Source organism: Mesocricetus auratus, unplaced genomic scaffold (assembly GCF_017639785.1).
Source record: "Mesocricetus auratus isolate SY011 unplaced genomic scaffold, BCM_Maur_2.0 Super-Scaffold_100707, whole genome shotgun sequence".
Taxonomy (NCBI): Eukaryota; Metazoa; Chordata; class Mammalia; order Rodentia; family Cricetidae; genus Mesocricetus; species Mesocricetus auratus.
The window spans coordinates 7251095-7266596 of record NW_024429269.1 but is presented as its reverse complement, the minus strand read 5'-3'; the positions used below and the strand labels follow the sequence as shown (position 1 = coordinate 7266596).

At 38.2% G+C, this 15502-nt stretch overlaps 1 protein-coding gene across 7 annotated transcripts in view; it reads left to right on the top strand.

Moving 5' to 3' along the window:
* The window catches only part of Sacs (sacsin molecular chaperone), an 85702-nt gene that overhangs the window by 56341 nt on the left and 13859 nt on the right, over nt 1-15502 (top strand). For 2 of the 7 annotated variants that reach the window (XM_040740522.1, XM_040740523.1), the window contains 5 exons: nt 1031-1142; nt 4518-4664; nt 6010-7507; nt 8323-8414; nt 12132-12158. In XM_040740522.1, coding sequence (XP_040596456.1) covers nt 1031-1142; nt 4518-4664; nt 6010-7507; nt 8323-8414; nt 12132-12158 — 1876 coding nt within the window. Of the gene's footprint in view, nt 1-1030; nt 1143-4517; nt 4665-6009; nt 7508-8322; nt 8415-12131; nt 12159-15502 lie in introns of those variants that run through there. The other 5 variants (XM_040740528.1, XM_040740524.1, XM_040740525.1 and 2 more) reach the window with 5 other exon arrangements.

Below are 15502 nucleotides of genomic sequence, written 5' to 3'. Positions count from 1 at the left end.
GCCTTCCTGTTGACATTGCTTTTTAATCAGCTTAAGTGCTCTCCAGTTTAGTAATTCCAAGGTTCCAGGGAGACAAAAACGTTCCTCTCCCTAAAGTCAGATGTAGTTTGGTAATACAGGGTAATTTGTGTATGTGTGTTTGTCTAACTACCCATGTAACCATTTAAAGCAGTAGCCTTCAGTTTGTTTTGTTTTTTAAGTAGGAAACTATTATGAATTTACCATCTGATGATTTTCCCTTACTGTATTCAGACTCTAGAGAATAAGGCGGGGGTGGCTCTCCAGAGTTCCAATCATCAACTTTTGATGATTGTGGGTGAATCTCTAGGACTTGAGTCTCATCTTGGCTGTAACTCACTTCTAGTTGACCATAGTGTTTTGTGAGGTGTTTAGAAGTATTTGGAGTGGTTAGGACTGAGAATGTTGTTGTCTTGCCCTTTCCTTTATGTATCACAGGTGTCTGGGCACCCACCCACTCACCCACAGTCCTGCAAATGATCGCTATTACTCCCTTTCTGAATGGTGGTCATCACCAACATGCTTTCTGCCTCAGGCATGGCAGGCTGTCAAGATTATTGCCTGTTAGGGTGCATGTAGACGATGCCATTGAGTATCCTTTTCTCTAAGAGCATTTAAGTTTGATAAGCAAATGAGAACTAATGGTTGATTTTTTTGGAAGCATCCAAGCATAAGGTATCTTAGAATAATCTGTATAGGTCTTTGAACTAGTGTACTTTCCTTTGAACAAAGGCTTTGTGAGGATTTGTTGGTACTTCTAGGATTTGTAGTTAGAGGCTAAAAATAACTACTTCAGAGCTGGCTTGCAGGTGTGTATTGCTGGAAAGACTTCCCAACTGCTGTATATGTAGGAACTACTTCCAATAGGAACCTTACCAGAGCTTAACTTTACCCATGGTGATAGTGAGGTTTCTTCACTTTAATCCACTTACATTTCAGATATTATAGGTAAATACAAAGTTGGACAGTAGATGACTATATTAATATCTTTTTGGTGTATTTTCCTGGTTAGGAATTAATTCAGAATGCCGAAGATGCAGGGGCCACAGAGGTTAAATTTTTGTATGATGAAACACAATATGGAACGGAGACTCTTTGGTCAAAGGATATGGCACAATATCAGGGTAAGGATAATTTGAAGTAAATTTTATTTTTTGTACTAATGATGATTTTAGTGATTTATAATACTTTATTTAATGGACAGTGTAATTTTCATTTGTACTTCTTGGCATGTTTACCTCAGGTTTTTTTTTGTTTGTTTGTTTTTTTCTGCTTTTGGTGAGATGTTTCTACCAGTTGGTATCCTTAGAGAAAAAAGTTAAAATAAAATGGCTAGTGGTGTAATTACGTAGCCTCCCATTCCTCTCAGTCAGCCTGTACTTTATATTATGAATAAGATAAAGGACACTGCTTCTAAATAAGTATCACTTCTTCTGCGTTTGGAAAGAAGTTGTAGGAAGCTGTGCTTTTCTATATTGTTTTCTACTTCAGAGTTTCCCTTCTGCTGTGGGTGGGAACATAGGCTTAATAGGAAGAGGGAAGAAGGGGGATGAGAGGAAAAGCAGTGAGAGAGCCATCACCTGTAGACTTGCCAGCTTGTTTGTACACTAAAATGTGGGGAAATGTACATGCTTAGCTCAGCTCAGCTCTGAAATTGATGGATGATTGTGAATACTTGCATAGGATGAACACTTACCATGAAAAAGAAGTCTTAGCTCATTTTCTTAGGTGTATTTTCATATAAGTCACCTAAGAGTATATTGATGGAGGATGCAGAATGCACGGAACATCTTTCTTAAGGATAGGTTCTAACTCACTGAGAGACCAAGCTCAGGATAAGGGCCGGAACAATGCTCAGAATTTGGGGGTTCAGGAAGGCTGTCTCCATAGAGCAGCATCCACTCCAGCTTTCCAGGTGACCAGGCTTCAGTCATTTTTCTTCCTTTGAAGAAAATCGGCCTGGATGTTTAACGGTTCCTCCAAAGCTTTTTTAAAGCTGTGCCTCCTGTGGAGGTGGGAATATTGTAAGAGCCAGCAGCAGCAGTAAAACAGTGTTCCAGGATAGAGAGGGGAGGTGGTCAGGAAGTCCCACCCCGAACTGAGGAGCTCTTATCTTTCCTGTTGATTCTAGGAGGGAAGATTTCTCTTCCTTTCCCTGGTGGTCAGCTGGAGTGCTGGTAGCCATGCTGAATTTCTTAATTCCCTGCTATAGATCTTAAAGTTACATAGTTCTTTCTAGATTCACTCCTGGGCCTGTTCTGTAATCTTTCCTTCTGTGTCTGGTATTTTTTGTGAACACGGAGCAGGCAGAACTGTATAGTATTTGACAGATTCCATTTTATTTATTTATTATTATTATTATTATTATTATTTTTTTGGTTTTACAAGACAGGGTTTCTCTGTGTTCTTTTGGAGGCTGTTGGTCCAGCCCGGCCTCGAACTCACAGAGATCCGCCTGCCTCTGCCTCCCGAGTGCTGTGATTAAAGGCGTGCGCCACCACCGACTGGCTCGACATATTCCATTTTAAATGAACTGTGGTTAACTGAGATAATAACAAGTCATTTACGACTATTTTTTCATATAATGTAAAATTATATATGATATAAAGATTGATATTATATTGAAGAGTTACTGTAATAGAAATTGCTAATAATTTAATTTAAGGGCTCTTCTCTATGATGTGTGCTGTGGCAAGTCCTTCTTAATACCACAATAGATCCTTAGCACTCCCCTTTGGGGAGATAAAGCTCTTATCTCAGTATAGATGAAGAAACTGAGCCTGTGGCTGTAATTGGTAACAGTGAATCTGGTGACACCAGACTCCCTTGACTCCTGAGTAGTTTTTCACAGCTGTGTGCTTGTCCTTTTCAGAATAGCTTTTGTAGCCTTGACCAATTTCGTGTCCTGACTTTGGTTACTGTAAAGATAGCAGTTGCACTAATTGAAAAAAGACCAGGCCAACATCCCATATAGTTCATTAGCATGGAGGTTGCACAGGTCCAAGGGTACATATTTAGACTCTGCACTTAATTGTGTCTATGTTATTCTTAAGCGAATTTTCAAAGGAAAACATTGACCATATTTAAAGCATAATGAGTTGATATAGTTGTTTATAATCAGAGAATGTTAGGATTTATGAAAATAGGTCTTAAAGGAGAGTGCCAAAGTATTTGCTCAGAATTATGTATACAATATATTGTTAAAGAAACCACTTTGAAGATAGCATTATAATTCCAAATAACTTATTTAAATATTTACCATATTCATGACTATTTAAATCACCATCAGTGCTGTGAAGAGGAATCAAGTAAAGCAAAATCAAAAACATATAACCCAAATACTTACAAGATGATTGTTGACATTAATAAGGGATTAATTTCTACTTTATGAAAAATACAGTAATAACATCTCTTTAGGTTGTAGGTTGTTTCCTTAATACATTGTTCTGTATGTCTTAGAGAATGATCTGTGCTTGCTATACTTTCAGTTTTGAATGGATGCATTTATTCAGTATACACAAAAAGTAAAAGAATAAATATCAACAAATAGATAGACAGACAGACACTTGCTGAAAACATCCAGTAGAAATCTACTGAAGAAGCCCCTTTAGGGCAGCCAGTTGGAGTTCTCAAAAGAGATTCCAGGCAGAGTAGAGTCTCTGTATGGGTGTCTAAGTAAAAGAACAAATAACAACTGCTAGAGATGATATCATCAAACTGGACACAATATCAACAGAAAGGAAGTTGAGACAATCAGGCTGGAATTCCCCATGAAATGCTCTCTCCAAGGGTTAGCCTCTCACAGTGGAACTGGCTTCTCTTTCCCACTTGAAAACTTTTTTATATCATTGGAATATATAAAATGGTAATAGCATTGGTCAGAAACACTTCACCTTCTAGCTGTTCTCCAGGACACAGCATGTTTACTCTTGGACTGTTTTGCTGTTCTTATACCTCCCTGTCACAGAGATAGGGGGCCTTAGACCATCCTCACAAGAGGCCTTGGAACAGACACTGACACAAGCATTCTTGGGTCGAAAGTGGAAGGGGGCCTCACTGAGCCAGCTTCGTGGTGAGCTCAAACAGCCATAACAGTTTATCAGTCTGATGTCTAATGCACTTATTTTCAAGAAATTCCATCTACAAAGAATAATTTTTAGAGTTTTCACAGATTATAGTGCACTGTAATAATATCCTTGTTTGAGCTGTATTTTTTGGCATTTAAACTCCATAATTCTCTTAATTTCTTCTTTCAGAATTTTCGACAATGTATTTCTCTGGCTGTTAGCATTTACCAAGTTTGTTTTTATTATTATCGTGAAAACAATAGGAATGATGATGTAGAATTTAGTTGCTGTACTCACTTGTCTCTGTTTTCTCATCAAATAAGATTTTGTTGTTGTTGTTGTTGCTTTATTTTTTTTTGCACGGATGAAGCTCTTGAAACAGAGCTGACCATGCTTCTTGCTGAGTATCTGCCTGTGCATTCCAATACCCAGGGTCAGCTCTCTATGTGTACAACAATGCGGTTTTCACCCCAGAGGACTGGCATGGAATTCAGGAAATAGCAAGAAGCAGGAAGAAAGATGATCCTTTGAAGGTTGGAAGATTTGGAATTGGGTTTAATTCTGTCTACCATATAACAGGTGCAGTATTGACTGTGGGCAAGTGGGGAGTAAAGTCAGCCAAACTGTAGATAAATTTTAGTAACTCTACTGTGTTTCATTGATGTTGATATTTAATGTAAACTATATATTATATATTAAAATTACATGGTTATATACTAAGATGTTGATGTTACACATAAATCTTATATTTATATTTATATACTCACCTTTTGGAAGTTCACCTTCAGGGCTCCAGGTGATGGTTTATAAATGTTGAGGAGCTGTTGAGGATTGTGCAAGTGTGGAGACTATTATGCAGGATTTTAAAGCAGGTCACTTGCCCTGGGTGTGCAGCTCAGTGTTATTTTTGTCCCCTAGTTAACAGTGAACACATTGATGTGGGCCATTTGCTGGAAAGCGCTTTGGCAATCTGAAGATTTGAGAAAGCCATAGGTCATGCTTTTACAATATCAAGAGTCTCTCTAATCTGATTTCAGCATAGGTATGTGGCACCGTGTGAAGGAACTCAGGACAAATATATCCTAGATTGTACTGTTGATGGATTCAATGGATATAACATTTGCTACTTAAGATACATAAGAATTTAGGAATTGGTGATTGTCACAATTGAACTTGGATTTGACAACCACAGATATTAAAGAGATGACAGACTTACTGGAGTTACATTGAGCATGAAGATTAGGGGTTAAAGTCTGCATGGGAGACAAAGCACATCAGAACTATCCATGTGGGGTTTGAGCAGTACCATGGATAAAAGTTTCTTTCAGAATAATAAATCTGACACATCTAGTTTTGCCAGTATTGAAATACCACTGTCTTTAGTTGAGGAACAGAGGAAGCATTTGACATCAGTCTAGAGGCCATGTTGTAAGTTGTGGATCTTTAAGAACTGTTAGCTGTACACCTTGTGAGTCCTTCCCCAGGAAAATTCATTTCTCACTCCCCCTGGGGTCTGAGCTTGCTGAGCTACATGGCAGTGGAACAGCCTACGTTGTCATAGACAACATTGAATCTTTAATTTTGAACATAAATTTTGACTCTTTCTAAGTGTGCATTTGTGGCAGTTACCACTGAGTATAAATATCTAAATAGTGTTCTTATGTTTCACTTGATGAGTGTTTAAAGATACAGCACAGATTTTCCCCAAAATCATGAAGGTTTCTATAACTGGCTCTCACTAGATTGTCTCAAACCAGAAGCCATTATGCCTTACTTTCAAAGTATTAATTCACTTGTTTTTGAAGAATTTTATGTGTCATACTACTTCTTATGTAATATTTTTATGGTAGTTATCATTTCATTATGGCTACACTTATTCATTGGATCTCTGAGTTGGTTATGCCTTGGTTTTCATTTTTTACAGATGTTCCTTGTATCTTTAGTGGTGACCAGATAGGAATGCTAGATCCTCATCAAACACTTTTTGGCCCCCATGAATCAGGCCAATGTTGGAATCTCAAAGATGACAGCAAAGAAATTAATGAGCTTCCAGATCAATTTGCACCCTTCATTGGAGTTTTTGGAAGCACCAAGGAAACATTTACAAATGGCAGCTTTCCAGGGACATTTTTCCGTTTCCCTCTTCGCTTACAGCCTTCTCAGCTTAGCAGCAATCTCTACACTAAGCAGAAGGTTCTGGAGTTGTTTGACTCTTTCAGGACAGATGCAGACACAGTGCTGCTCTTCTTGAAGAGTGTGCAGACTGTGTCTTTACATGTCCGAGAGGCCGATGGGACAGAAAAACTGATATTTAGAGTGACTGCTAGTGAGAATAAGGCCCTGAAACATGAACGGCCGAATTCTATCAAGATCCTGGGAACAGCCATAAGCAACTATTGTAAAAAGATTCCAAGCAACAGTGTCACCTGTGTAACATATCATATAAACATAGTTCTAGAGGATGAGAGTGCAAAGGATGCCCAGAAGACATCTTGGCTGGTGTGTAACAGTGTGGGTGGACGAGGCATTAGTAGTAAACTGGATTCGTTGGCTGATGAACTGAAATTTATCCCAATCATTGGACTAGCCATGTCTTTATCAGGCAGAGATGATGAAGACAAAGGAGCAGTATCTGATTTCTCAGGAAAAGCATTTTGTTTTCTTCCTTTGCCTCCTGGTGAGGAAAGCAGAACAGGACTTCCAGTTCATATCAGTGGCTTCTTTGGCTTGACTGACAATCGCAGGAGCATAAAATGGAGAGAGCTGGACCAATGGAGGGACCCTGCAGCCTTGTGGAATGAATTTCTTATTGTGAATGTTGTTCCCAAAGCTTATGCTACTCTGATCCTAGATTCAATAAAACACCTGGAGACAGAAAAGAGCTCCGATTTCCCCTTGTCCATTGATGCCATCTACAAACTTTGGCCTGAGGCCAGCAAAGTCAAGGCACACTGGCAGCCAGTGTTGGGGCCTCTGTTTAGGGAACTTTTTCAGCATGCTGTGATCTATTCAATTGGTGGTGAGTGGGTAAAGCTGGAGCAGGTGTACTTCTCAGAACTTGATAGAAGTTTAGAATACACACAGTCTGTGCTCAACTACCTCCAGAGCTCAGGGAAGCAGATTGCCAAGGTACCAGAGAACCTGGCTGCTGCTGTTCAGCTCAGTGCAGCCTCTGCCACCTCCAGTGTGACTCCTGTGAGGAAGGTGACACCTGCATGGGTGCGGCAGGTGCTGCGGAAGTGTGCACACCTGGGCAATGCTGAAGAAAAGCTTCATCTTCTAGAATTCGTGCTTTCTGACCAAGCCTACAGTGAGCTTCTTGGGCTCGAGCTGCTGCCTTTACAAAGTGGGGCTTTTGTCCCCTTCTCCTCATCTATCTCTGATCAAGATGTTGTTTACATCACCTCAGAAGAATTCCCAAGGTAGACACTGTGTGGCTCAGACACTGGCTGATCTAGGGAGGGGGGGGGCTATCTTGCCCACAGGGTCCTTGACTGCCAAATTCACCAGGTATCTGGGTTGTGTGGTTAGGAGGTCTTTTCATAAAATATTAAGAGATAAATGTTATATTTTAAAAGTAAAAGGAATTTTAGTATTTGTCAGCTAAAAGATGACATAAAGGCTGGATTTATTGCCTTTTGTCTATAGTCCCAGCTGTTTGGGAGGCTGAGGAAGACCGCTTGAACGTGGGAGTTCCAAGACAACATAGTAATACCTTGTCTCAAAAAACAATTATTATAGAAGCCCCCTTTCAGTCACAACACTGAAAACAATTATTATAAGGTACTAATAGAGGAAAGATTAACTAGTAGAATTTTTTGATGAAATTTAAATTAAAATAGTATATGAAATAGCTATTTCTTTGTATCTTTAAGACAGGGTATGGTTGTGTAGCCCAGACTAGCCTAGAAAGCACAGTTCTCTTGCTTCAGCCTCCCAAAAGCTGGGTTTACAGGTGTACATCATCCTACTTGGCTTTAGCAACTAAGTTTTTACAGCTGAGGGCATGTATTGACATTTCATGGAATAAAATTCATTTTATTGTTAAGTATTTAGGCTGTTTTTGAATTGACAGTGTATGATACTCTCATATTTTAAAACAAACCCTGCATAATGTAGTTTGATGTGTATACTATAATTCATGTAAAATGAAATAGCAGGTTTAACTGGCTTAAAATTATATAGTGGATGTTTTAAACCTTAGAATTGTAACTGCTGTACACCTCTCACGTTCTAGGTCCCTTTTCCCAGGTCTTGAAGCAAGACTTATTTTGGAGAACTTGAAGCCTCACCTTCTAGCTGCTTTGAAAGAAGCTGCCCAGACCCGAGGTATTATAGTCATTTAGTGCTTTTCTTAAACAACCTTCTTTATAAAAATATAAAAGATCCATTTTAGACCTCTAAATCTGAGCTCACATGACTCAACCTAGGAGAATTGTCCAGTTGGAGGTATGTCAGGAGCCATTCTAGTGTCTAAAAGAATCCAATGCCATGGCTCTTGGTGGTGGGCATTTGCAGGAAGTGTGTCATAGCCTGCACAGTGCTCTTGTGTTTTCCCAGTGCTTGCTAGTTCTTTTTGGACCCTCCTATCCTTAGATCTTGCGGCATCAGTGATAATTTAGAAGTTATTAGTTCACAGATGGGAGAAAAAGGTTAAGTTCGGGGTTTTCACATGAGTACTAGAAGTCTGGGGTTCTACCTTGTCTCTCTTATTTACTGTACTACATCGTGACACAATTACAGGTGGTTATTCTGGGGGATCCTGTTAGCTACCAGATGTGATCAACTTTCAAGAAATGTGTGCCCATCCAGCTCCATAATGCTACCAGGAAAGGGGACTGAGGAGACCTAGAAAGTCACAGAGGCCCTTTATTGGGAATGATTTTTTTGGGAAATGACAGTAATTTGGAAGAAAAATTACTACAGTTCTGACTTTAATTCTATCTTCCAACTTCTGAAAACATCCCTTCACTTATAAAACTACTATCTGGAATTTCTTAGGTTATATATTTGCCTCCCAGATATCAGATTTTGTCCCACCAAGGAGCTTATTCTTTTTGATGTCTTAAACTACATGATTTTTTCTTTTCAAGGAGTTGTTAATCATTATATATCCTTATTCATTAAAATATTCATGAAAGGATTTGGGGTTTGTCAGGGAAACAAGGTTGGAGTTAAAAATGAGACCATGAATGACCCTGTAAATGTTTCTTGCCACAAGGATTTGTGCATGTGAGAGTCAGAGGGATACAGATTTCCAGCATCTGCTTGACTCATTTGTTGTGAATTGTTCTTTTCAAAAAGTCTTTGAGGTATCTAAACATGGATTCCCTCCCTCCTTCTATTTCTTGATAGAGAATTGTCTAGCTCTTTGAACATACAATATACTATTATTATCTATAGTTACCCTACTGTGCAGTAAGTAGTACCCAGAACTTAATCTGACCTGTAGCAATACTAATTGACCAGCCTCTATCTGTCTATCCCACACATTCCATCCCCATTCTCCCAGCATCTGGTAACCACAGAGAAAGCTTGGGAGGTACTCATGAGCTAGATAGTAATAGATAAGTAAAAGATAGCTGGGGAAGAAGTCCTGCTGTAAGGTTGACAGTGGAACACACTGGAACATTAGTCTGTTCTGCTGTTATACAGATCTCTGCCCAGTGCTTGGAAGGTTCTCTAAGACTTCTGTTTTGTGCCTGGGGCTGAGTCTCATTGTTGCAGACCTAACACTGAACTCCAGAGTGAAGTTCTGGCCTAGTCTTTCCAGAATGCTTCCTAGTGGATGGAATCTTTGCCATTTCTTTTTTTGCCTAAGTGTGGAAGAGGGGTCCTGAAGGCAGCCCTTGAGTCACACAGTAAATGTGATTCTGCAGACCCTAAGAGGTCTGTGGGTAGTAGTGTGGGCGAATGGTCTTGGAGCTCTGTCTGGTTTTGGATGTTAATTATGGTGGGTTTGTTAGTGGGCTTCAAGTCCAAGGCCTTGTCTTAGTTCCTTCTCCCTTCCCTAGGTAGGAGACATTATCTGTGATGAGTATCTTCTGTTGTTAGCTCTCCACAACCCTTAAGTAGCACAGTCTCTGTTATCATCTCCATTTGAAAAGCTCAAGGAAATGAAAGGGTTTAGATAACTTTAAATGTAGAGTTGGAACCACAGCTCTGTTTTTGTTCTTTCTCATTTTATTTGCAAATTAGATTATTTGCAGTTTAAATTACATGAGTAAATGGATGATTATCAGAAATTAGATGAGAGGTGAATAGTTGGAAAATTCTGCTAGTAAATGGGCTTTAGATGGAAAAAAACTAGAAAAAAAAGTAATCGAGTAGACAAATTCCTATTGGAGTGGCATTAGGATCCTATTTACATGTTCCTTAATTTTCAATTTTTTTTTACTAGAGAGTTTACATGCTCTGTTACAATTAGTAACTTAAGAGTTGTCCTTAAATGTTTGTTTCCTGTATATACCAAGCCTTGTGCCAGATGAAATTAATAAATAGATGGAAGAGATCATAGCTGCACAGGACATGGGTATCAATCAGCACTGCCGTTCATACAATGGGGACTGCTAAGAATGGACTGGGCCTACAGACTTGGGTGGCAAATCAAGGAGGGTGTTTTGTATTCTGTCTGGTGCACACAGGGGAGAAACCGCAGCCTTCATATTTCAGGGATAGCATGTTTTAAGTGATGACTTTGACACAACTTCACCATGATGTACACTGTTTGTTGAAAGGATGATAACCTCATATGCATGTATACAAATCTTGCGAAGGTTACACTTTTGATTGCTAGTCTCTGGCATACAGATCACTGTATTTGACACTGTATTTGTACTGTGGAGATGTTTGGAACTACCACATCCATAATTGTGCTAGGAGAGTCTGTTCTAAACCTACCTTCACCAGTATGTGGGCCACTGCCATCTCTCCCTGGAACACAAGCAGAACCTTGTGTCTCTCACAGCCATTCTTACTTCTCTAGTTCATATAGCATTATGAGAACTTACTTTTCTAAAACATCGTTTTTCTACCTTTATTAAAAACCTTTTGAAGGCTTCTTTTTTTCTTATTTAAAAAAAAGTCCTTGGCATTGTTCATTTTATTCTGGGCATTACAAAGATGCCTGGTACACAGGAATGCTAAAATCAGTGTTTACTGATGATTCTCCATTAGGTGCAGACATTTGTTTTTTCTTTTTCCCTGTGCCTACCCCCTTCACTTCTTGTTTCATGTGACCTGTGCATGTTTTCATAACACTGGACACAACACAGCACCACACACCTGCACTTGTGTGGTTACTTGTAATAATTTCTCTAATATGCCTTCCTCATTAGATACACACAAAGTCTGAGAACATGTCTAGGTGTTGAATGACAAATTATTCTGGTAAGACTTGCAGTCCCTGTCTTAGCCTTGAAATTGAGTCCAAGGTACCCTAGTGCACAAACATATTCCACAAAGATGCAGTAGTATACTTGATGGAATAAATGGCTTGCCTTAGGCATAGGAGGGTTAGTTGCCCATAGGAGCAGTTCTTAGAACTTTGTGATTATTGGTGGTTATCAGAAGCAAGCAGTAGAATTTGTTTGATAAATTTACCTTTCCTTATCATAAACTGAGAATTATGTGTAAATTTACTTTGTATAGATATGAGGGCATTTATAAAAATTCTGTCTCCCTTTCTCAGTTCTTCTGTAGGCCCTTTGACTGCTTTATAGTGATAGCCTGTGAAATAGCCCCTGGTTAGCTTGCAGATTGCTGTGAATGTAGTGTGATTTGTGCTTATACACATGCATTCTCCGTCACTACTTTCTGAACTAAGTCTTAGCTCTTACAAGGTTTAGGTTAATTTGCATTTGAATAGATTATTAATTTGTAACTGTATATACTGTTTAGAGCTTTGTTTTTGCCTTTTCTTTTGTATAATGCTATGTGGAGATTCTGCAGACAGCATTGCCTTAAGGTGTAGAGTAATTTCTATAGTGAGTTTGTGAAATATTGAACACTCTGGACTTTCTAAGAATGGATTTAATTATATTCTAGCACAGCAGCTTCTCTGGGGATACTCAGGTAGGATCACCGACTGAATGTTGTGTTCATTTGACACTTGATTGATTGATTTATTGTCATTTGTTGGCTTGTTTGAATCCTGTGTTATTGTTTTGTTTTTAACCTAAATAGCTAGAAATTATGTCAACCATTTTTTTTCTGCTGGAAATAACTTTAAAGGAGAGAGGAAACTATTAATATAGGCATTTGTTATTGCACACACTGATAAAAATATGTTTAAATGACATGTGAAATTTGTATTTTATACTGCTTATATGGGAGAGTGTGGCATGAATGCACTTCTGTTATACCCGCAAATGCTCAGAGGAGAATTGGACTGTGGATTGTAGCACAGTGTAGAGACTGGTGGAAGTAGAAAGCCCCGTCTAACTACATGGAGCACCAAAGTCCACTTTCATTAGGACAGTCAGATGATCATACAGTGCTGGGTGTGTCATTTTATTGATTGCCCACTCTTTTTGTTTTGCTTTAATAAATATCATTATTATTTTTGTATTATTTTCCCAAGTTTATGTTTTACTTGGAAATTTAAAGGATGTAAGATTTGATTTATAGAATTTTTTTTAGGGTTTAGAAGATGGTTCAGTGACTAAGAGTATTGGTAGCTAGTTCTTCCAGAGGTCCTGAGTTCAATTTCCAGCAACCACATGGTGGCTTACAACCATCTATAATGGGATCTGATACCCTCTTCTGACATTCAGTTGTACATGTAGATAGAGTAGACTATACATAAATCTCAAAATTTTTCTAAAAATCTGTTAAGAAATTGTTTTTATATATATTATTTGAAGCAGGATATATATGTATATACATATATATACACACACACACATACATACATACATAGGTATAATTAGTTTGGAAACTGGATCATTATTAGAGTGACAATTTCTATAAATATTAAATTTGGCTTCTACTTTATATTAAAGGTATCTAATGCCCTTGTATTGGGAAAGTGTAGTGAAAGAGGCAGCAAAGCCTTGATGTGAGTAGCTACCCTGTTATTGCCTGCCCTGGGGACTGTCCCATTTTGGTTACTGAATCTCTTTTGCTGCATCTCCTCCTATTCAAGTCCAAGCCTGTAATACCAGCTGTTCCTGATGATAAGGCAAGAAGATTGTAAGTTCAAGGCCAACCTGAACTACAAAGTGAGTTCAAGGCCAGCCTGTGGCAATTTAGCGAGAATCTATGAAAAGTAAATTAAAAAGAGGATTGGATCAGAAAACCGTGGACTCGCAGCTATTGCCAAAGATCAAAGCTGTTTCTCAGCTCCAGAGCTACCTGTGGTCTCTGACAAACAGGATGTATCCTCACAACCTGGTTTTCTAAATTGCTATCAACCTAATTAAACAGCTTAATGTGTTTAATAAAAAAAGAGGATTGGGACATAGCTCAGTGGTAGGGTTTTTGCCTAGCTTGCATGAAACATTGTAGTCAGTGCCCAGTATTACAAGAAAAACAACAAAAGGCCAAAGGCAAAATGTCAGTGGCAGAATATCAGTACAGACTTTCTGGGAAGCAGTGAACCATTAGAGGTAGAATAAGATGCTTCTAAAAGACCCAGGGGCCCATAGCACCATATCTAGACTTGAGTGCTGGACACTGGGTTGCCTTTTCCTTTACTTCCCCCAACCCCCTACATTGGTCTTTTCTTTTTTTTCATTATTTTTTTTCCTTAAATGTATAACTGATATACAGTAATCATTTAATTGGAAGTTTGTTGTTTGTGTGTGTTACAAGGACTTGAATCTTCTATACAGTAGTGCATTATTAGAACTCACCAGTTATCAAAGCTGCCATTGCCACAGTATACTCAAAAAGCAAAAAGAACTGCCATGTACCCAGTGCCTTGAGTTAGCATTGTCCAGTAGAGTGGCACCTCTGGAGGAGTTTATTTACTTAAAAGCATTTAGAATAAAAACATCGTTGTAAGAGAATTTTTACACTGATTGGTAGTTCTACTTTCTGACCATGTTTTATTATTTCTCCAAGTTAGCAAGGAACATAAACATGCAAACAGGTGGAAACAAAATAGTACAGTAGAGACTGGTTGTATTGATGCTGTTTCCAGTATCTGAGATGGACTCATCTATGGCAACCAAACCTATGCACAAGAATTTTTCCAAAGTTAAAATTGAATGTAATAGTTTATTGTCACTAGGAACATTTTTTTCAGAAGCGTAGTTAGATGTGTTTTGACATTGATGAGAGTTGTGAAAGCCACAAAGCCCACAAGTCATTTATTAAAATGTCTATAAATTGTTTTGCTCGTCCTAGTAACAGTGCTTTAGAGGCCTTCTAATGGAAGGCATGGAGATGACTGTACAAACATTTACATTTCAGGGCTAAAAGCTAACTGTCTTTAGTACAGAGTAGCTAGAACTCGGGACGTCAGCCTAAATTAATTTAATGTACTTAGAGTTGTGCCTTGCTGTATTTTCTCTCTCCTTTACTTCCTCTTGTTTTTCCAGTTGAGCATGACTGATGTGTTAGTTGCATGCTATATGTGAGGTGTGTGTGTCTTGACATTTTATTTACATATTCATACCAAGTAATTTTCCTAAAGGTAGGTATGTTATATAAATTGCCAAATTTTATGCCAGGATATTAGGCAGGATTATCTATAGAATGCATGTGATATGGCAATTTACATGGAACATATATGGTGTATATTTAAATTTTTGCTTTCTAGGTATTCTGAATTTTAATTGTCAACATTTTTATATCTTTAAAATTATATCTTTCCTTTACTTATGACTTGGATATTAAGCTATAGCTAATTTTATTCAGTAAGCACTTTAAGAAACATTATTGTAAAATTAAGTTTAATTCATTCTATAACCCAAAAAAACTACATTGATTGTATTACTGACATTTTAATTTTAAAAATGTTACTTGAATTATTCTGTCACATGACATAGATACAGAAAATGTTCTGAATCTGGGTATTATCACTCTCCTAAAGTTCCCAAAGTGAGTCTTTGCTGGGATTTTTATGGCAGTGCTTTTAAAATAACATGATGGGTAATTTTGGAGTAGAGAGTAAAGCCTTTGGAACAAAGATGTCCTTCCTTGATTAAAAAGTGTTAGAATGCAGAGAGGGAAGGATGATGAATACAGTATCTTCAATCTGAAGTTCCGAGTTCTAGCTACTTCATACTGAAAACGTTTAGCTTTTAACTGTTCACACAGGACTCTCCATGCCTCTATTAAAAGGACTCTGAAGCACCTCACATATGACATTCTCAAACAAAGTTACATACAAAAGTCCCAAGAGCCGCAGGTACACCTCTTGTTACAGCATTTCCCAGGATTGCTCATAAGGATCTAGAATCACTTGCACA